The 19,868-nt window shown below is 49.2% G+C and overlaps 2 protein-coding genes across 10 annotated transcripts; both read right to left on the minus strand.

Annotated features, from left to right (window-relative positions):
- Positions 1 to 5: 5 nt before the first annotated feature.
- ECI1 (enoyl-CoA delta isomerase 1) lies at positions 6 to 9,543 on the minus strand. Its single transcript, XM_008146419.3, has 7 exons — positions 9,454 to 9,543; positions 9,240 to 9,359; positions 5,990 to 6,117; positions 2,730 to 2,876; positions 2,056 to 2,177; positions 1,779 to 1,957; positions 6 to 270 (listed from the first exon to the last, which is right to left on the minus strand). The coding sequence occupies exons 1-7, from the start codon at positions 9,503 to 9,505 to the stop codon at positions 104 to 106; spliced, it is 915 nt and encodes a 304-aa protein (XP_008144641.2). The 5' UTR covers positions 9,506 to 9,543; the 3' UTR covers positions 6 to 103.
- A 1,209-nt stretch (positions 9,544 to 10,752) lies between these two features.
- On the minus strand, positions 10,753 to 19,568 carry RNPS1 (RNA binding protein with serine rich domain 1). 9 transcript variants are annotated; one of them, XM_054714624.1, is made up of 9 exons: positions 19,449 to 19,530; positions 19,054 to 19,141; positions 16,415 to 16,570; positions 16,018 to 16,173; positions 14,970 to 15,161; positions 14,609 to 14,711; positions 13,979 to 14,132; positions 11,990 to 12,131; positions 10,753 to 11,615 (listed from the first exon to the last, which is right to left on the minus strand). In XM_054714624.1, the coding sequence occupies exons 3-9, from the start codon at positions 16,483 to 16,485 to the stop codon at positions 11,516 to 11,518; spliced, it is 918 nt and encodes a 305-aa protein (XP_054570599.1). In that variant the 5' UTR covers positions 16,486 to 16,570; positions 19,054 to 19,141; positions 19,449 to 19,530; the 3' UTR covers positions 10,753 to 11,515. The 9 variants fall into 9 exon arrangements, with proteins under 9 accessions (XP_054570599.1, XP_054570596.1, XP_054570600.1 ...); XM_054714621.1 differs by having other exon boundaries at positions 16,415 to 16,602; XM_054714625.1 differs by lacking the exon at positions 19,054 to 19,141.
- Between the last annotated feature and the right edge of the window lie 300 nt (positions 19,569 to 19,868).

Below are 19,868 nucleotides of genomic sequence, written 5' to 3' on the forward strand. Positions count from 1 at the left end.
GAAAGGATTTTTAGATAGGAAAAGACCTTGTTTAAAACCCCTGGGGACCAGAGTGCCCCTGGAAGGGTGCATAAGCCTAAAACCTGTGTGGGCAGCCCAGCCGTTAGCCTTTCTTTTGTTTGAGCTTTTCTAAGTAAATCTGCAAGGACTTCTGAATGGCGTCTCTGGAGATAAAACTGACAAAGTTCTTGATGTCAGCATCACGCTCTTTCACCAAGCGGTCTACTGTGGGCTTTCGCATCATGTTCTTGGTCAGCTGTCGCGCGTGATCTAAAGATAACAGAGTCTATGAGTGAAAAATAATTCCCAACCTCCCTGAGAGAGTTCCAACACAAACTGTGGTAGAACACTTAGAAGTTAAACATAAGCAAAAGATAATGAAATCACCTATGTTCCCACTACCCACTGTCACCTTTTAAAAACATATAAGATGTTACTGTAAAAACTGCCTTTTTAGCCCAACCAGTGTTGCTCAGTGGTTAAGCTTCAATCCACAAACCAGGTCACAGTACATGCCCCAGTTTCGGGCTCAATCCCCAGTAGGGTTTGTGCAGGAGAGCCTATCAGTGATTCTTTATCATCATTGATGTTTCCATGACTCTCTCCCTCTCCCTTCCTGTCTCTGAAATCAATAAAAAAATAATTTGTATTTTTAGCCTATTTATTTTCACTCAACTATATTATTGAGGATATCTTCCTTTTATTAAATATTTTTGATTTCCATGTTTTTATTTTTAGAGAGGGAAAAGAGAAACATCAATGTGAGACTGCCTCATGCATGCCCCCAACGGGGGATCTAGCAGGCAACCTGGGCAGGTACCCTAACCGGGAATCAAACCAGCAAACTTAATGCATGGGATGAAGCCCAACCAACTAAGTTACACCTGCCAGGACTTATCAAGAATATTTTCTGCCCTAACCAGTGTGGCTCAATGGATAGAGCGTCAGCCTGCGGACTCAAGGGTCCCAGGTTCGATTCCGGTCAAGGGCATGTACCTTGGTTGCGGGCACATCCCCAGGTAGGGGGTGTGCAGGAGGCAGCTGATCGATGTTTCTCTCTCATCAATGTTTCTAACTCTCTCTCCCTCTCCCTTCCTCTCTGTAAAAAATCAATAAAATATATTTTAAAAAAAGAATATTTTCCAAGTCACTCAATATCCTAAGTAACAGCTGCACAATATTCGGTCATGCTATGTCTGAGCTGAGAATGGTTTTTATATTTTTATATAGTACTACTTTTATATAGTACATAACCAGCCCTATTTCTATAAATAAGATATACAGGATATAAGTCCTAACCACCCTTCTAGAACCAATGCATGTGGCCTTATTTGGAAAAGGGTCTTTGCAGATGCAATTAAGATGAGGTCCTTCTAAAGAAAGAAAAGGGAGATTTGGGATAAAGGAGATCATGTGAAGATGGAATCAAAGATTGGAGTGATGAGGCCACAAACCAAGGAATGTCTGGAGCCACCAGGAACTGAGAGGAAGAAAGGAGCCTCCCCTAGAATATCTGGAGTGATCGTGGCCCCATTTACAACTTGATTTTGGACTTCTGGTGTCCACTCTGTGATCATTTGTTACAGTAACCCCAGGGCACTAAGCCAGTCTGCATGTTCTTGACTTGCACAGTGTACTTTCACATGAGAACTTTCTGGTCTCACCAGGAGTATCAGGCTAGGGAGGGAAGGGGAAGGGGGAGGAGGGGAAAGAGGAGGGAAGGAGGCTTTGCTTGCTCACCAGTACCCACAGTGGCTGCCCATCCCTGTGCTCCTCACCTGGAATGGCCAACCACTGGGCCATCACTGAGAGCACTGTGCTCTGCACCTGGTCCTCAGGCACCACCTTGTCCACTATGCCGACCTGGAGGGCCTCTGCTGGCGGGAAGAGCAAGCCCAGCTGCAGAGCACGCTCTGCGGCACGGTGCCCAATGGTGTTCACAAGGGTATCTTTGAACCTGGAATGCAGACACCCACTCACCTGGGGCTGGGGGCTCCCAGGTGGGTTGGTTCATCCCTGGGCCAAGTGGAAAATGGGTGCAGTTCCTGGCCTTACCAGAAAGGGGCGACGATGCCCAGCAGGGTCTCATTCAGCCCAATGGCATATCTGGGATTGTCAGCCAGGACCCGGTAGTCACAGGTAAGGGAGATCAGGCAGCCTCCAGCAGGGCAGGCTCCCTGCAGGGGAAGCAAGACCACTGGGCTCTGGGTGCTGCTACTGCTGGTCCCAATAGTATTTCAGAGAGCCGGGGTCCCGAGGAATGCCCGCTAGTGTGTGTGAGCTCTCACACTGACCTAACCCTGCCACCCCTCCCTCCACCAGCTCAGGCTCTCCTTGCACCTTACTTGGGTTGTCACCACATCTCTTCAGGGCACTAGTTCTGGAGCATTAGCTTCAGCACCTTACCTTAGCGGTCTGTCCCTGCCTTCCCCAGGTCAGGCCAAAGTGATGTTTTCAAAATGTGGATCCAATTCCCCACTTGCTCTCCATATAGCCCTTGGATCCTGGGCCCTGCCCCCACCCCAGTGAGTTGACCCCTGTGGCCCCTACCTTGTTTGTCACCATGTCACAGTGATCTGTAATGGCATGCTTACCTGTGCCCATCTCTCCCCAAGGCACCCTTCCCCTCTGAGGGCTTCCCGAGGGCAGGGCCACATCTGCACTCCCCCCTCCCCCCGCCCCCAGCCTCCAGGGAGTCAGCAAGGCCAGTGGAGAGTGGAAACACTCACATTGATGGCGGAAATCAGCACCAGATTGGACAGGTAGAGCCGCAACCACAGCTCCTGCACAGCCTTCCAGTACTCAGCATAGTGCGCTGGGTTCCTCCCGCACATTTCCCTCAGGTCCAGGCCAGCTGAGAAGACCCCGGGGCTGTCCTGGGTGAGGGAGGAGCCGGGGCCCATTCAGAGTCCCCCTCCCAGGGCAATATGCTCCCAGAGCAGGGGGAGCCCGCACGTGTTCCGGGGCAGCAGGGCTGAGGTCTTGCTCAGGATGAGGCAGGACACTGTCCCAAGGAGCCCAAAGCTGGGCTCTGGGACTCGGCCTCAACTTCCCTCAGGCTCAGTCCCTTCTCTGTCCTGGGAAGTTCTTCCCTTTCCCAATTCAAACTGGAAAAGGCAGAACAGGCAGGCAGGGTCAGGCATTACCCCAGGCTCTGTGCAAACCCATGTGGTATCCCAGGCAGAAACCTAAGAGGCACGGGGAGGACTTCTGACCGTCTGCTGGGGGCACATGCGGATGTACCCCCAAAGGTCCAGCAAGCTGCCGACTGCTGCAGACAGGAAGATGCTGCTGTCTGGGCAGGAGAGGGGCAGTGACCAGTCAAGAAGCCAGACCTCTGCCCTGGGCTGTCACAGCAAGACAGAAGCCTGGGGAATGACATGTGTCCTGTATGGATGCCTGAGGTCCTGAAACAGCTGCCAAGGAAGGGAGGGGGAGCAAACGCACAAGAGAAGTGACAGACTGAAATAAAGGGCTGCCAGCACGATGGCCCTTTCCAGCTGTGGGCACCACGTTCTGTGTGTTCACAGGACTGGTGGCCAAGAACACAGACAGGGAGGGATGGCTCAGCAGCCTTCACTTGGGAACACCCACCCCTGGGGCTCCCATGTGGGCACAGCACCTGAGCAAAGGAGATGCTCCCACACTCCCAGGGCTGGGGATGGCATGCCTGAGGCTGGTGCCAACTAGAACTGACTATGGGTACCACACCGCTTATGAGAATGACAACCACCCATTGTCTGTGAAGAGCAGGCAAAATACTCAGGAGGCTGACCTCTTGTTTCCATGGGCTGTGTCCTACTCCTGTAACTTAAAAAGACCAACAGAGAAAGATGGGCAATCATTACACCAAGTCCACTGTTCCTCATGGGCCAGACATAGCGACCCGGAAGCCAGGCAGCCCTTGGCTGGGAAAGGGATGGCAGCAGAGACAGAGTTGCTCTTGCTTAAAGGACATGGCAAGAGGACATTTAGCTTCTGCCTTTTTCCTTATCCTTTTCCCACCAAAATCCCCTGGTCCCCTCCACCCACAAAATCCAAAACATTTTATCAGCACAGATGTGGGGCAGGATAACAGCATTTGCCCATATTCAGGAAATCAAAGGCAAAGCATTATATTTCGGATGTGAGAGAATAAACCACATGATCCTAACTGGGATAGTCTCTGTTAGATAAACTAGAAGGGGTGTGGGATGGCCTGTTTCTGTGATTTAGCAACGCATCGACAGTGGGCCAATTTGCATCCCCGAAAAGGACAAGGTCAGCTCCTCACCCCCAGATCTGTGAACATGACCTTATTCAGAAATAGGGTCTTTGCAGATGTGATCAAAATGAGGTCATACTGCAGTGTGTGTGTGTGTGTGGGTGTGGGGGGGGTCTAAATCCTGTGCCTGGTACCCTTCTAAGGAGAGGGAAATGCGGACACAGGGCGGGCATTTGTGAAGATGGAGGAGGCTGCTGGTGGAGACAAGTAGAGAACACCAGGAGCCCCCAGAGCTGGAGGAGGCCAAGGAGGTTCTCTCCTAGGGCTTGTAGGAGTCAGCCCTGCCAATGCCTTGACTTTGACCTTGTGGCCTCCAGAACTGAGAGTACATTTCTGTTGTTTTAAACCAGCCCATTTGTGTGCTTTGTGATGGTGTTCACATGACACTAGTGACATCATTCCACACTCATCTGCTGAGGAACCACTGTGCAGGCCTGTGCTACTACATGCACAGTAGGCACTCAATACAGAACACAATACAGAGATACATTTGGGGGGCAATCACGCTGTCGTGGGGAGGAAATGGGCCGTGGAGGGACAAACCCTGGCTCCCTCCTTCAGGGCTGTGTGACTTGGAGGCCTGGAGACAGCAGGGACCTTCACTGAGTAGCACCCAGTGTCCACAAGCACAGAGGCTGGGGCCTTGTGCAGTGATGGTTTCCTCCTCTTCCTTTCTGAAGGTCCTACATTTGGTGACACACAGTTCCCTCATGTTAGAGCACAATAAAGAAAATGTCATGCTATGATATGACATCTTAAGTGGAGTAGTTTCAGAAATTACCCAGGGTGAAAAGTTCCCAGGCAATTTTAGCATCTCCAGAAAGTTCTGCTGCGACTGTCAAAAAGTTCCCTGGGATTCGGTCACCAGGCCCTCAACAATCTACACCCCAAGTATCAGTCCCACCTTCGGAGAAACATGGGATAATCTCTCTTCCAAGGCATGGGGCCACGCTTTGTTCTGCAAACCCCAGCTTCACAGTATCCACCAGGTATACACATCACACCCAGTTCCTGGGAGTCCCTTGCTGGTCCTTGTCGCTGGCACAGTGCTGGTTCCCCCAGGGCAGAGGCAGCCAGGCTACCCTGGGACGGCCTGAGGGATAGGAAGCAGATGTACCCCTACAGTGGGTGCTGCAGATCTTGGCTGAAAGAGGCTGGGGCACCTTTACTACTGAGGGCAGGTCTCTAATATGGCGGCACTTAGCTTTGGGGGACCTCATGCTGCCTGTGGCTCCTAAATTGAAAGGTGACCCTAATACTCTTCCTGACCCAACAAATGGCCTGTAAGTTGGATCCACACTTCACCTCCCTGGCGTGGTCTTATCTGTGTTCTCTCTTGGCACCTCTGGTGCCTGGCAGAGCAGGTAAGCCTGACGCCCACTGGAGGAGGGTAGGAACACATGAGATGCCAAGTCCTGCGGGTCTGGGTGTTAAAACCAGCCCAGGTTCTGAGGACCACGCAGGGAGGGCACCCCAGGAATCCACTGCCCAGTTTGCACAGGTCTAGACTTCATGAATCAACGTGGGCTCAGGATTGTGCCTGCAAAAATGTCACCTGCCTCGGACCACGATCCCCAGAAATCTCTTGTGAGCATCTGCATCCAAGGCTGCCTAGTTATTCCACACTGTGACATACAGATGGCCTCCGAGTCTGGACTCTGATCTGGTAACAGGTTCACACTTTGATCAGGGAACCCCGGACACAGGGCACCGACAAGCACCCACCGAAGTTAAGATGACGCCTCGGAAGGTCTTGTCATTCTCCAGTTTCTCCAGACTGATGACGAACTCTGTCAGCAACTCTAGGCTGAGGCTGTTCACCGGAGGGTTCTTGAACTTCATCACAGCAATCCCTAGTGTGAAAATGGGGAGAAAGCTCATGCCCAGCATTGGAAAAGTGCCCCTAGTTACCCTGCACCCACAACCTGGCCATGGGAAGTTAAATGGCTTTTAAAAAGTGAGGTGATATTTGCATAACATAAATTAACCCTTTAAAAGTGAACAATTCAGCCTAGCCGGTTTGGCTCAGTGGATAGAGCATCGGCCTGTGGACTGAAGGGTCCCAGGTTCAATTCCAGTCGGGGGCACATGCCTGGGTTGCGGGCTCGATCCCCAGTGGGGGGCGTGCAGGAGGCAGCTGATCAATGGTTCTCTCTTGTCACTGATGTTTCTATCTCTCTCTCTCCCTCTTCCTTCCTCTCTGAAATAAATAAAAATATATTAAAAAAGTAAAAATAAATAAAAGTGAACAATTCAGGTCCATTAACACATTAAGCGCCCTCTCAGTCCCCGGTGACGGACACTATACTTTCCGTCTGGAAGACAAACCAGGCTGGGCGCGTAACGTGTTAAGGAGATTCACTGTTGTACAATCATCATGGAGTTCCAGAACATTTCCATCACCTAAAAGGAAATGCTGCACCGATGGGCAGGGCAGTCACCATTCCTCCTGTGCTAGCCCTTGCCACCACTGATCTATTTTCTGTTGCTATGATTTTGCCTACTGTGGACATTTCATATAAATGGAACCCTATGTGACCTTTTGTGTCTGGCTTCTTTTCACTTAACATGTTTTTAAAGGTTCACCTATGTTGTAACATGTATCAGTGCCTCATTCCTTTTTTTTTTAACAGAGAGGAGAGGGAGAAACATCAATTGGTTGCCTCCTGTATGCACCCCAACCAGGGATCAAACCCACAACCTGGGTATGTGCCCTGACTGGGAATCGAACTCACGACCCTTCGGTGCATGGGACAATGCTCCAACTGAGCCACAGGTCAGGGAAGCCTTACTCCTTTTTTAGGTCAAATAATGCCCCGTTGTACATTGCGTTTTGTCTATCCCTTCACGTGCTGATGAACACTTGGGTTGGTTCCACCTCTTGTCTATTGCGAATAATGCTTCTGTGAACATTCACGTACAAATTTTCCTTCCACACAAGTCCACTGTCTTCGTGGGAGTAGGAAATAGCCTTAGTTTCTGGAGGAGTGAGTGAGTCAACCCTGAGAAGTAGATGTGCAAGGAGGAATCCAGGGAGGTACTCTGGTTCTCGCTTATTTTATTTTTAAACTTGTCTTTATTGTTGAAAGTACTCTAGCTGTCCCCCTTTCCCCCCCATTGGCCCCCTCCCCAGGCCTTCACCACACCTACTCTCTGTGTCCATGGGTCATGCATATACACATATAAGTTCTTCCGTTTTTCTCTTCCTGCCTCCTCACCACTTCCCTCTGAGAATCATCAGTCTGTCGCATGTGTCCATGTCTCTGGATCTATTTTGTTTGTCAGTTTACTCTGTTAATTAGATTCCACATATAAATGAGACCATGTGATATTTGTCTTTCTCTGCCGGACTTACTTAGCTTAGCATAATCTCCAGGTCCTCCATGTTATCTCAAAAAATAACATGGAGGGACCTCCCCCCTTCTTTTGTTTATGCTTATCTAAGGGTAGAGGCAAAAAATAGCGGGAGGAGGGGTGTCAGATGCTCTTCATTCATTCATAATGCCAGCAGCAGGAAAAGCAGGAGGGACAGGGCCCGCCCTTGTGGACAGTGCAGCTGCTAGCCTGGGCCGCGGGGCCATCTGTTCTCACTGCCTGAGCAAGGGCAGCCCCCAAGGACTTCCGATATGGCCCCGTTCATTTGGTGCACTTCCCTGGCCAGGGCCTTGGAAATCTCTGGACCGTCAACACATACCATTCTGCAAGAGTAAGAACTAAGTCCTAAAGAATCTTTTGAGGCCTCTAATTTAGGAGGAAGAGGTAATTATTACATATAAGAAGCAACCAAAACTTCCAGAAGTGAGTTACCCAAACTTGGTTCAGAAGGAAGTTTCTGAAGGTGACCCTGGATTTTTGTGGAGCCTCGTGGGGCAGAATTCAGGGCACTGGGGGAAAGGTAAAGAGGCCAAAGGTGAACATGAGTTAACAAAGAGAAATTTGGATGAACCTGGATGAACCAGAGATAAGTAACAACACCCCTGGCACAGGGTGATGATTAAAATAAATACTGCAAACGAATCTAAGATCAGTTTCAGTAGCAGCACTTAAATAAAAAAATTTAAAAGCACTTTTACTGCATTACTTCATCCAGGCCTCAAGATTTCTGAAAGCTCACTGGGCCTCGCAGTGAGGACAAAACCAGCTCTGGCTTTAAGACCCCAAACTTGACTTTCTAACAAGCCAACAAAGCTAGTGAGTTCTGTGGTGGGGTGGGAACACTTTGGTAAAAAATTACCTCAACAATACTTTTTAAATACAACATAAAATTTACCATTTAAACCATTTTTCAAGTGTACAATCCAGTGGTGTTAAGTATGTATTCACAATGTTGTGCAGCCATTACCACCATCCATTCCAAAAGTTTAAAATGTGTTGTTGCACTTTTCATATGGCTAAGGCCTTACAGCTGGGAGGTCATGGCACAGCATGTCCTAAAACCCCAAACTGTGCCCATCTCTGACCTCAAGCCTTCTCCGCACCCAGCTCTGGAGTGCCCAGGTTTCTCTTCCAAAAGTGCCTTTTCTACCTGTTCTATCCTCCTTGGAGAGCGGTGGCGGTATTAGGAGTGATTACACTTGTGGATCCTGTCTTTAATTAGTGCAATATCTGCTGGGTTCTGTGCCACGTGAAAGTATTAAGACAAATTAAAATATTTTATTCCAAAAATACTTCCAATTATTTTCAATTTCCAGTTTAATAGCTTAAAGGGGCACAGACCCCAAACCCTGGAGGAGAATAATAGGACAAACTGCATTATGGAGCCTGCTCTGTCAGCACTGCAAGGCATTCTTCAATCTCGCCTTGCTCACCCCGTGGCAGCGGGCAATGGCAGGGAACCAGCTCAGCTCGTTGGGAGGCTCTGGCCGGCCAGGCATCGGCGTGGTGCCGAACCTGACTCCGTGGGCCGACGCACGGAGCAGGCGAGGCGGGCGTGCGGAAGGCCCGGCTTAGAGCTCAGGGCGCGGGGCACGCTTACCTGCGGCCGGGTCCGGCTCCACCAGCACCCGCTGATTCCCGAAACGTCGCACGCCGACGCCACCGCCACCGCCTGCCGCCGGCTCCGTCCGCCCGAGGGCCGCGCCCGGGAGCCAGGTCCCTGTGAACGGCAGCGCGAGGCCTGTTAGCTCGCCCGCCACCCCGGCCCCAGCCCGCCACCCCCGGCCCCAGCCCACCCGCCGGAGGTCACGCACACGCGCGGAGCAGGGCGCGCGCCGGGACGCGCATCCCCGTCGCCAGCGCCATCTTGACTGGAAGCGGCCGGGCCGCGGCGCAGGGGTGTGGCCTCTGTCCGTGGCGGGAAGGCCACGCCCCCTCCCCCCCAATTACCTCCGCTCGCCCGCCAAGGTCCACTGCACCGCAGCCGCGGCTCCAGCCCGCCCCGCCCCCGTCACCCAGGGTGCAAAGCTTCCTGGTCCAGGCCTCGAGCCGCTCCCCTTGGAGGCCGGAGCAGTCCCGCCCTGCGTGGCTTACCAGGTGCAATGGGCTTCACTGAGCGGGACTCGGCTGTGGGGTTGCAGGAACTGGCGTGGGCCGCCGGTCCTAGACTAACCTTTCCCATAAATCCCACAGAACAGACCCGCACCCCCGCCCCCCTCCACCTACAGCTTTGCCCATGGGAGGCTGGCAGGCTTCCCAACCTGGCAAAGATCAAGTTACCAAAGCAGGAGTGTTGAAACTGGGAGTGACTGCACATAACTCACAGAGGTCAAGGAGAGGTTGTCAGTTTAAGGGTAAGAGGGACTTAGGAAACAGATGGGAGCCAGGTGCTGCCTCAAGTGTGAGCTCTGCCTCCTGCCTGGGGTGGGAAAAACATTGAGGATAGTAGCTTAGGCATGGGAATCAGCATAGCCTGGTGATTAAGAAGGGAATATAGAATATCTGCCTTCCCCCAGCACACTTGCTGCAGACTGCAACCGACACTAATGGCAGGACAGTTGCTACCTCCTCCGCAAGAAATAGTGGTTTTCATTTGCTTGATCCCACATGGAGAAACACTGAAAAGATACCCAATAAACAAAGATGACCTGAGAGGCAGGGGAGCAAGCCTTTATACCGCCTGGCAGGACATGGTCTTGTACTGACCATTCAGTTTGCACAGTGGGCACAGTAAGGGTCAAGTGCAATGTTGGATAATTTGAACTTTTGTTCTTTAACACCTTAAGTGTTTCAAAGTTTTCCTCTTGGAACAAACCAATTTATGATGAGGAAAAATAGTTTTTTCCAGTATCAAATATAGCAGCAGCAAATGAGATCCATGTTTCCAGTGAGGCAGAACTAGAAGTTCCTGGGAATATAAAGGTGATAAAACATCTTCCTCATATATGTCTATGTGCAGGAGCAACCCAACTGACCAGTGTTCTCGTTTGATTTTGGAGGTGTGACTTTGAAAACGAAACCAATTAAGATCTTAGGCAGCCACATGTCCCTCACAATCTAGCTATCTTTGGGGCCAAGAGACAGGAAGAAAGCAGTGAACCCAGCACTCAATCTGCATTCGAATCCTAGATTTATTCAACACAATTCTTTTACTCTACACAACAAAGTATAAACACATTATCTAAAATGCTACAAAGTTACAAAAAAAATTAAAAACAGAAAATTCATAGTACTGACTGTACAATAATAGCCGAAAAAGCAATGTACACGTTGTCAAGGTAACCCCAAAAACCACCACGAAGGGGGAGAAGGTCTGTGATGACCTTGCAGAGCTCTCAATTTGCTCACCAATTTCAGAGAAAAAGGAGATGTGCCATATGAGTACATATGAAAACAGAACCATTTACAGCAACTAACATGGGATGTTTCTCTAGAGGTCAGAAGTCAAGCAGGGGAGCACAGCCAGGTTAATAGGAACAGCAGCTGCACAAAAGCATGCCCTTTCCTGAAGGATCCGCAGGCTGCTAGACAGGCCCTAGGTCATCTATGGAATGGAAACATGTGCTCCCAGGCGGGGCGGCACTGCCGCCTGGAACCCTGCTCTGTCCCTGCTGGCTCTGCCACTAAACTGACTCTCAGAGACTGGAAACGTGGGAACTTTCTAGCTATGAAACTGGAGAGCATCTTCATAGGCACAACCCCAAATCAACAACACTTCTGCAGCCAAACCTGGCCTTCAGAGGAAACGTCTCAATGCTCCTTTGGAAGCCTGCCCCTGAGTGAGGATTTGTTTCCTACTGACTGTCCTTCAGCTAGAAAAGTGACAGAACGGAGTTGGATGGGATATAAGTTTCGGGGCAGAGCTTCGGGGCTTGCTTATCGGGAGGAATTGGAGCTGGAGCGGCTCCTGTGGCGGCGGCGGCCGGGGGAGCGTGATCGCCGACGCACGGGGGACCTGCGTCGCGGGGAGCGTGACCTGTGGGAAGAGGAAGAACATCAGACACTGAAGCACACGCCATGGAAGCAGCTCTGCATCTTGGACGCTGGCTTCTTTTTGGAACAATTCTGTACAGTTTCCTGGTTCAACACTCCGAGTCAGGATAGCTTGCAAAGGAAAAATGTTCTGGAGTTTTGGTGCAATCTGCAAGGGCCACACCTTCTGGTGGTCACTTTCCCTTTCCCCTGCTGTAATGAACATGAGCTTTGAAGGCGCATCATGGTGTGTGTGCACTCGTGCATGAGTCCATGTGGGGCTGAATAAAATCCCAAAGTCATTACTGTCGCATTGTGGTGTAAATAAAACAAACCCAAACTGGCCCCAGTCTTCTGTGAAACCCCAAACGGACTCACCTTCTCCTCATTCGTGGGGGTGACCGACGCCACATGGGAGGTGGTGGTAGCATTCTCCTGGGAGGGCTGAATCGCCTGGGGGGTGGCCTAGGCCAGGGGGCCAGCACAGCAGTGGCGGTGATTTCCTGGCCATCAATTTGTCCTGTTGAAAAAAGGATCAAGTCACAAAAGATCTAACATGCCCCTAATCATGTCAGATGTAGGCACACCATGGAAAGCAAGACAAATGGGCCCTGGGAATAAGGACAAACTCAACTCCTCACAGAAATAACCGCACAATTACTATCACTGAAGGTCTCATTAAGAAAACTGTAAGTGGGCATAGAACATCACTGGGGACTCAATCTTGATGCACTGTGATGGCCTCCCAGGGTCAACATCTAAAGAACATGCTGGAAGAGTGTGCCGGCCCTGAGCTGGACCATGAGGTTAGCGCTTGAGCTTCCTTCTCAAGAACAATGGGAAGGGGATAGGCAAGAGAAGGGAGACCCCCGAGGGGGTTTCACAAGAACTGAGATAGGGTGAAACTAAGAACACAAGGGATAACTGGACGTAAAATCACCAGAACCAGGTTTTGAGTGAATTACCTGAGAAGTAGGGCTCAGGAGGAAGAACACCTCAGGGGTGAGGAGACAAAATGAAATGAGGGTCAGGAGATGCCAAGTCTGCCCTAAGAGTCTGGAAAAGTGCTCACAGGGAGGCAGCTTAGGAAGGAGGCCAGAGGAGCCTGCAGGGATTCAGTGGAAGACCAAAGGACACCGAGCCGCAGACCCAGGAACCCCAGGGAAGCATACACTGCAACCTCAGTCTAGGAACTGCCCAGGGAACCAAGCACAGCTCCTGTGTGTCACCCCACGGGGTAGAGGTCTCTTTTATCTTCTCAGCTCCAACCTTTAAGGAAATTTCAAAGGCATGGAGGGGATAACTGAGGCACGAGGAACTGTGTTCAGAAGAGACTCAAAAGGCTTAAGTATTTGCAGCTTAAGCTGGCCCTGGCACTATCAAAGCCAACCCGTTACGGAATTCATGGCACTGATGATAAAATGACAGAGGCAAATACACCTTCTGGCCAGCTGCCAGTAAAGGCCAAGCCTTTCACTTTCCTTCTAGAGACAAACTTGTTCCATTCAATGGTGCATAGCACAATATGGGAAAACACAAAAGTCCACCAGAATCTTAAAAGAAAATGTGGAATGTTTATAAATCAGGTACACCTTGCATGTGTCCAAGTCTCTTGAATTTTTAGCAAGTGCACAGACTGTCAAACATGACTGACAACCTCTAATACGAAGGTGTAACTCACAAAGCCAAAAGCTGATGCATGCAAAGTGATGGACTGTAGTTTATTCTGAACTAAACTACTTCCTAAAACAGTTCAAAGGGATTTAAATAAATTAAAACAGAGTCAGTGAGCTGGGGCAGAGACAAAATGAAAACTGGCCATCTGAAACTATTCACAATGTTTAAACATTAAGATCATCCTGCTCAATGACAAATGGCTGCAAATATCATAAACAGTTAAAATACAAGCTTTTAGAAAATGGGTTAAATTTGTGAATTCAGAAAATTTAAAAAATCCTAAAAATGCTGAAATGTTACCAAAATAGAAAAATGACTCTCAGAGGATTAAAGGAAACGTTCCCATACAAAAGTCAAATGGCTCCATTATATCCATAATCTATTCTTTGTATAAAAACAAAACAAAAAACACCCATACAAAACTCACACCATTCAATCTTAAGAAAAATTCTAAAAATGCTAATATATTCATGTCTGCTAATTTTTTTAAATAATTTTCCATAAACATGTTTTTGGTAAAACCACACCCACTGAATAGGAATTAAAATCCTGAAAGAGCTCCAGGGAGATTTTGATGTGTAGCCAGGTTGGAAATTGGTTCTAAAGGTCCCTATATGTGGTGGGTTGCCGGTGTTGGGTAGGAGACAGAGAAGGGAGTCCAGGAGCGCTGGTAGGGCCACCCACACCCACCTCCATCCATGTGCTTCAGCGCCTTCTCAGCTTCATCTGGATTCTCAAACTCCACGTATGCATAGCCTTTAGATAGATGGGGGTGCATCCTTTCTACGGGCATGTCAATCATTTTAATTTTCCCATAGGTAGAGAATATCTCCATGATGTGATCCTAAAGGGAAAGAAGTGTCACTAATGCTTAAGCACCAGTCACTTGTGTTAGTCAAAGAGAACTGCCCAGCCTCGGTGGCTCAGTGGTTGAGCGTTGACCTATGAACCAGGAGGTCACGGTTCAATTTGTGGTCAGGGCACATGCCCAGGTAGCGGGCTCGATCCCCAGTGTGGGGCATGCCGGAGGCAGCAGATCAATGATTCTCTTTCATTATTGATGTGTCCATCTCTCCCTTCCTCTCTGAAATCATTAATAAAAACAAACACACACACACACACACACACAAAAGAGAATTCACCACATAAAAATTACAACCTTGGCATCCAGGGGTAAATCTAGTCTCACACACACACACACTCCATTAAAATGAATTAATCAGTGCACTATTTGAATCATGTACCATCCATCACACAAGTCCTCCAAAAGGCTACATCCAAAGATACCATCCCCGATCCACTCGATTTGGGATTCCTCACCTTGGTCACATTCCTGGTGAGCCTACCAATGTGTACTTTGGTGGGTTTAGGGGAAGGGCTCCGCCTTTTCCTTTCCTTTTCATCTCTTTTGGGTGGTTTGGATCTGATTGAAAAAACAAAATACCAAAACAATTTCTGTCAAGTCAAAGTTTTGTTGTTGTTGAGATGTTAACTGCTAGTGTGTTTTTAAATAAGGAAGCCTTTCCTACTAGTTCATACATATTATCCCTGTCTTAGAAATACTCCTTTTGGGTCTACTTTTAGAATAATTACAGAACTTTATAGTCCCCCCTTTGTAAACTTAAAACGTTTACAGATAAGTCACAAGTCTGGTGAGAAATGGTGTTGGAGGGGAGCTTACTTGGAGCGGGACCGCCGCCTGTTGTCATGTCTGCGCCGAGAAGGACTCGGAGAGCCGGAGGAGCTGCTGGAACTGGAGCTTCGGGATGTGCTGGAACTTCCTGAGCGGCTTGATGCTGATGAAGAGCTAGAGCCGCTGCTTGAGCCAGTGCTAGTACTGGAGCCAGAGCTGGAGGTAGAGCTGGACCGAGACCTGAGGAGTAAGATGGCAGAGGGGGGTGTTACAGACAACAGGTGGGAGCAACGTTTCTTCACAGCACAAGCCTGCACCATGCTCCAAAAGTAAATAGCTGTTCTCAGTTTTCCAAGTGGCCCTGCGTTCCCCAGCGGGGAGAACATTTACCACCTCACACTCAAGCCAAAACCCTCGGTGGGAACAGGAAACAGCAGTCACATTGTGCGGTGACAAAAAGGAAGAACGGGCTGCTTCCTACTGACACAGAAGCCCTGTCTACTGAAAGGTAAAGAAGGAGTCTGGCAAGTCAGAGCCATCAATTCAGCTTGAAAGGTAACTGCTGATTGACTGACTGAGGCTGGTTTTCTTTTTCTTAAAAATATATTTTATTGATTTTTTACAGAGAAGGGAGAGATAGAGAGTTAGAAACATCGATCAGCCGCCTCCTGCACACCCCCCACTGGGGATGTGCCCACAACCAAGGTACATGCCCTTGACCGGAACCGAACCCGGGACCCTTCAGTTCGCAGGCCGACGCTCTATCCACTGAGCCAAACCGGTTTCGGCATGAGGCTGGTTTTCAATGGAAGAAAAAAGTTCTGGGCCTGGGCAATACAATTACAACTCCAAATAAAAAGCACTTTAGAGAAAAATATACCCCAAGATGTCTCATTCCTCAACATCTCAAGGAAAGAAAAACCAGACACCAACTTTCTATACATAACCAGAGCAAACCCCAAACCAGTTGGCCACAATTAGAAAGCCAATTAACAACCGGAGTGTGATTTCTTTATAAATAATAAAAAAGACAGAGCACTCTCTGGGCTCTTCAGGAGGGAAGCGAGGCCTCTCAGCACTATCCTGTCAGCCCCACCTGGTGCTGCTGCTACCACTGGAAGCGCTGCGCCTCTTTCGAGTTTTATCCCGGCCACGGTCCTTCTCACTTGACTCCTTGGTGGCCCCTTTATCTTTAGAGCGATCCTTGGACTTCTCATCAGAACGGTCTTTGCGTTTCGTAGGAGAAGGAGCCCTGGATGGTGAAGAAGAGTGTGAGATTGCATGCCCCTTTGATTGAACCCAGAAACAACAGCACAACCCAAAAGAGGGGATCCATGCAGCTACAGACCCAGGCCATCATAGACCAAAAATGATCTGTGGCTTAGGTCACTTTCATCGTGCAATGTAAGACATTTCCAATCTTCCCCTTTCTCAGAATCCCTAGCAACAAGCACCCCCAAAGTAGCACTAGAAAAATCTGACAGAAGAATTACCTAGTGCTGGACTTTTTATTATTTTCTTTGACTCCTAGCAAGCTCTTCTTTTTCACTCCTGATAAATCCATTCTCCCCTTCTGAGGTGTTCAAAGCAGCAATGGCGGCCTCACTTATCTGAACTCTCACTTCTAACTTGAGTCAGAGAAACGATCCCTAATCGATTGCAATTTACGCCAAAGTGCAGCCTAATAACAAGATAAAAGGATTTACAGAGTGAACAAATTGACAAGGCAACAAATCTACTTTGCAGCCAAAAGCTGAGCACACAAGATGGCGGCAAGGAACACAGCAGCGAGTGTCCACAAAGCCAGGAACACCCGGGGACCACTTCCTCAGGGAGGGCCCCATCTTCACAGGACACACAGTGGAATCGTCACCTCAGCTTGTCTTTTCTTAAGGAAATGATGGAGATGCTGGTCACTGTTATTTTACAGATGGCACAGTACCCGTTTTTCACTTCTAAATTTGACGATAAGCCCTTTACAATTCCACAGAAATACTACAGCACATTTGCATGCAGAATATGAATGTGTGCGGCTCTCCTGATAGGTTTAGATCTTGTTTTATTGCTCTAATTTCTTTACAGGGTACTTTGGATATATGATATTACTGGAAGCAAAAACCACTTCAAAAGTGACTGGTACTGGCATCAAAACAGAGTGGCTCAGTTGGCTGAGCATTGTCCTGTATACCAAAAGGCTGCCAGTTTGATTCCTGGTCTGGGTACACACCTGGGTTGTGGATTAGATCCTGGGGTGGGCATGTATAGAAGGCAACTGATTGATGTCTCTTTCTCCCTCTCTCTCAAATATGTCCTCAGATGAGGTTTAAAAAAAAGTTTACTACCCACACACAGATAAATTATCCCATAAGAACATTTTAAAAGCAATGAAACAACACGTTAAAGAGAAGTCATTGTAACTACTGAACTTTAGTTCATATGATAAAGCAAATATTGCAGTTGTGACTAATAAAATCTAGGTGGTGGTAATGTGAGTATTCACTGTACAATTCTTTCAACCTTGCTGTATGTTTATATCCTTTAAAAAATAAAATGCTTGGGGATGGGAAATAGACATTGGAATTGGACGAGATACCACGTGCTCAATAAATGGTCGTTAGTAAATTTTACTCAAGAACAAACTGCTAATGCATTATGTGCCCTATTTCCTGGGGACTGCGGCCTCAGTAATTCCCGTGAGGTTTTGTAAAGTTTGCTTGAGTTGTAAGCAAAGATCTCAGGATGTCAGTCTTTACTTCTGTCCCACCTTTTTCGATAGCCTGTAAATAAAATGGACATAGCACACCCTTTGGGATTCTGTTTCCGTGTGTGAAGGGGGTGTCTAAAATGTGAATAATGGTATGGTTAACAAAGGGCCTGGCCGTGAACAATCAAATGAGTGCTCCTCTTTTCTTGGGCTGTAAAATCTTTAATGTTTTGCTTTAAAACATTAATATACTACAGACACCGAGCTGGCAATACCAGATAAGGTTAGTGTCTTTGGACAATCAGTGATTATGGTTAAGACTCTGGAGTCAGCTTGCTTGAGTTACCTTTCTGGGCCTCAACGTCTCACCAGTATTATGGTGACAATTACAGTTCCTATACCTCATAGTTATCAAGGACATCAATCAAATTAACTCATGAAAGAGACTGGGCATCTAGTTAAGGCTCAGTAAGGGCTGTTTCTTCATGTTTGGAGGCTCTTTTCCCATATAAACCCTTGTCCCCCAAGTGACATATCCCTAAGTGCTTTTTAATAGGTGGTCCTTGAACAGCCCCCATTAGGATCACTAGGAGCAGCACTGTCCAATAGAGTTCCAAACATACCCTAAAATTTTCTAGTAGCCACATTACAAAAAGTAGAAGTTAACAAGTATTACCTTTTCAACAATCAGTATAAAATCTTATTAGCAAAACATTTAACACCCCCTATTAAGCCTAAAAACACCTCCATTTGGTATAGTTGTATTTCAAGCGCTCAATAGCCCTATGTGGCCAATGGCTACCTACACTGACTCAGAGTACAGGTTCCTGGACTCCACCCCAGTTCTAAAGATCTACTGGAATGTACTTTGTGAAAACAAGCACCACCAATTATTCTTAAACACTAAAAATTAAGAACCACAGAGTAAATGAACTCTTTGTTGGGTGTGGCCGAACGCTAAAAAGCAAAGGTTGAGGTTCTTTGCTCACACAAGTTCGGGTTAACAGCACAGGACTTGGTGACCTCCCCCATCCTCCGGAAAAGGTGCGCGTCCAAGTCAGAGAGAGGAGAGAACAATTAGTTAAATCTCGAGCAGATGGCGTTCAGCTCAAATCTTCCCCATTTAAAAGTACATTTTAGGCACAATTCATGCAAAATAACCACGAGAGAAAAAGCCACGTATCTCCTCCATTGATTTTAGCCTTCCCTTCTGGGTTAAGCCGTCAATCTGAGCTCCGTGATCTCAGGGGCCGTACCCCCAAGGGCTAGCACCGAGAATGGCACACAGGGGCTCAGTAAACATTCGCGGAGTAAATGTTTGAGTTAATGGCCCCGAAGGGAGGATTAGTCGGCATCTATCCCACAAAGCAACTCCGCACCCACCGGGCACGGGCTTCGCACGCGACCTCGCCGCACCCGTTCACTCACAACTCCCCAGTCCAGGCGCCGAACCGCGAGCGCTTCCAGGGCAGGGCCCGGCGTTGCAGGCCTGGATCTCCAGCCCGGCGAGAGGGTCCTGAGGGCAGAGGCCACGCTCGCGGTTGTTCCGAGTCCGGTGGGCCTAGCTGGGCCTGCCGCAGAGGGGACGAAGCGAGGCCGCCCTTCCGCCCGCCGCGGCTCCAACTACTTCCGGGCCGCGGCCTCGAACCCTCCCACTCCGTCCACCCCGGGCCACACACTCTTTCTTCTTAGTCCCCGCGCTTGCACCGCCAGGCCGCCGTCCTCACCGTGGGGTCGAGGAGCGCGCCGGCTCCAAGATGCGTCCCGCCAATAGCGGGGCGCGCCCCCCCGAAGGTCGGATGGGGTCGGATTCCCCCACTTACATCTTCCCGCCACCGCGACTTCGTCCCGCTCTCCTCAGCCGCTGAGGTCGGCGACGCTCAGTTATCAGGCTTAGGGAGCGGGAAGACGCCGTTCGGCGCGCAGCTATGACGTAGAGCCTCTCCGCCAATGGGCGCGAGCGCTGGGAGTGTTAAAGGGCCAAGGCGGTTTGTGGAGAGATGCATTGGGAATCCTTACTCTGTCACCTCCTCTGGAGGGGTGTGTCGGGCTGCCCTGGGCTGGCTACGCGCCTCGGGGGGCCGACAAATTGGCCGCTTGTTGGAGCAGGAAGGCCTGAGCCGCTAGGGCAGCTGAAGGGGCGGCGCCGGTTTGGCCAACGCGGCCCCGCCTCTCTCCGTGTGCCCGTATCTGGGCTCGCAGCGGACCTGGCAGTTGCCCGAAGCTAAACTCCTTTCGGATCT

This window comes from Eptesicus fuscus, chromosome 4 (assembly GCF_027574615.1).
Source record: "Eptesicus fuscus isolate TK198812 chromosome 4, DD_ASM_mEF_20220401, whole genome shotgun sequence".
NCBI lineage: Eukaryota > Metazoa > Chordata > Mammalia > Chiroptera > Vespertilionidae > Eptesicus > Eptesicus fuscus.

Coding starts and splice junctions, on each gene's coding strand:
- ECI1 (XM_008146419.3), bottom strand. CDS start 9,505: ATGGCGCTGGCGACGGGGATGCGCGTCCCGGCGCGCGCCCTGCTCCGC. Junction 2,877..5,989: donor GAGGCGTCATCTTAACTTCG/GTGGGTGCTTGT, acceptor TCCCTCACCCAG/GACAGCCCCGGGGTCTTCTC. Junction 271..1,778: donor CCAGTGGTTGGCCATTCCAG/GTGAGGAGCACA, acceptor TGTTATCTTTAG/ATCACGCGCGACAGCTGACC.
- RNPS1 (XM_054714625.1), bottom strand. CDS start 16,485: ATGGATTTATCAGGAGTGAAAAAGAAGAGCTTGCTAGGAGTCAAAGAA. Junction 12,132..13,978: donor GCTGAAGCACATGGATGGAG/GTGGGTGTGGGT, acceptor TTTTTTCAACAG/GACAAATTGATGGCCAGGAA. Junction 11,616..11,989: donor CCCCCACGAATGAGGAGAAG/GTGAGTCCGTTT, acceptor CTCTTCCCACAG/GTCACGCTCCCCGCGACGCA.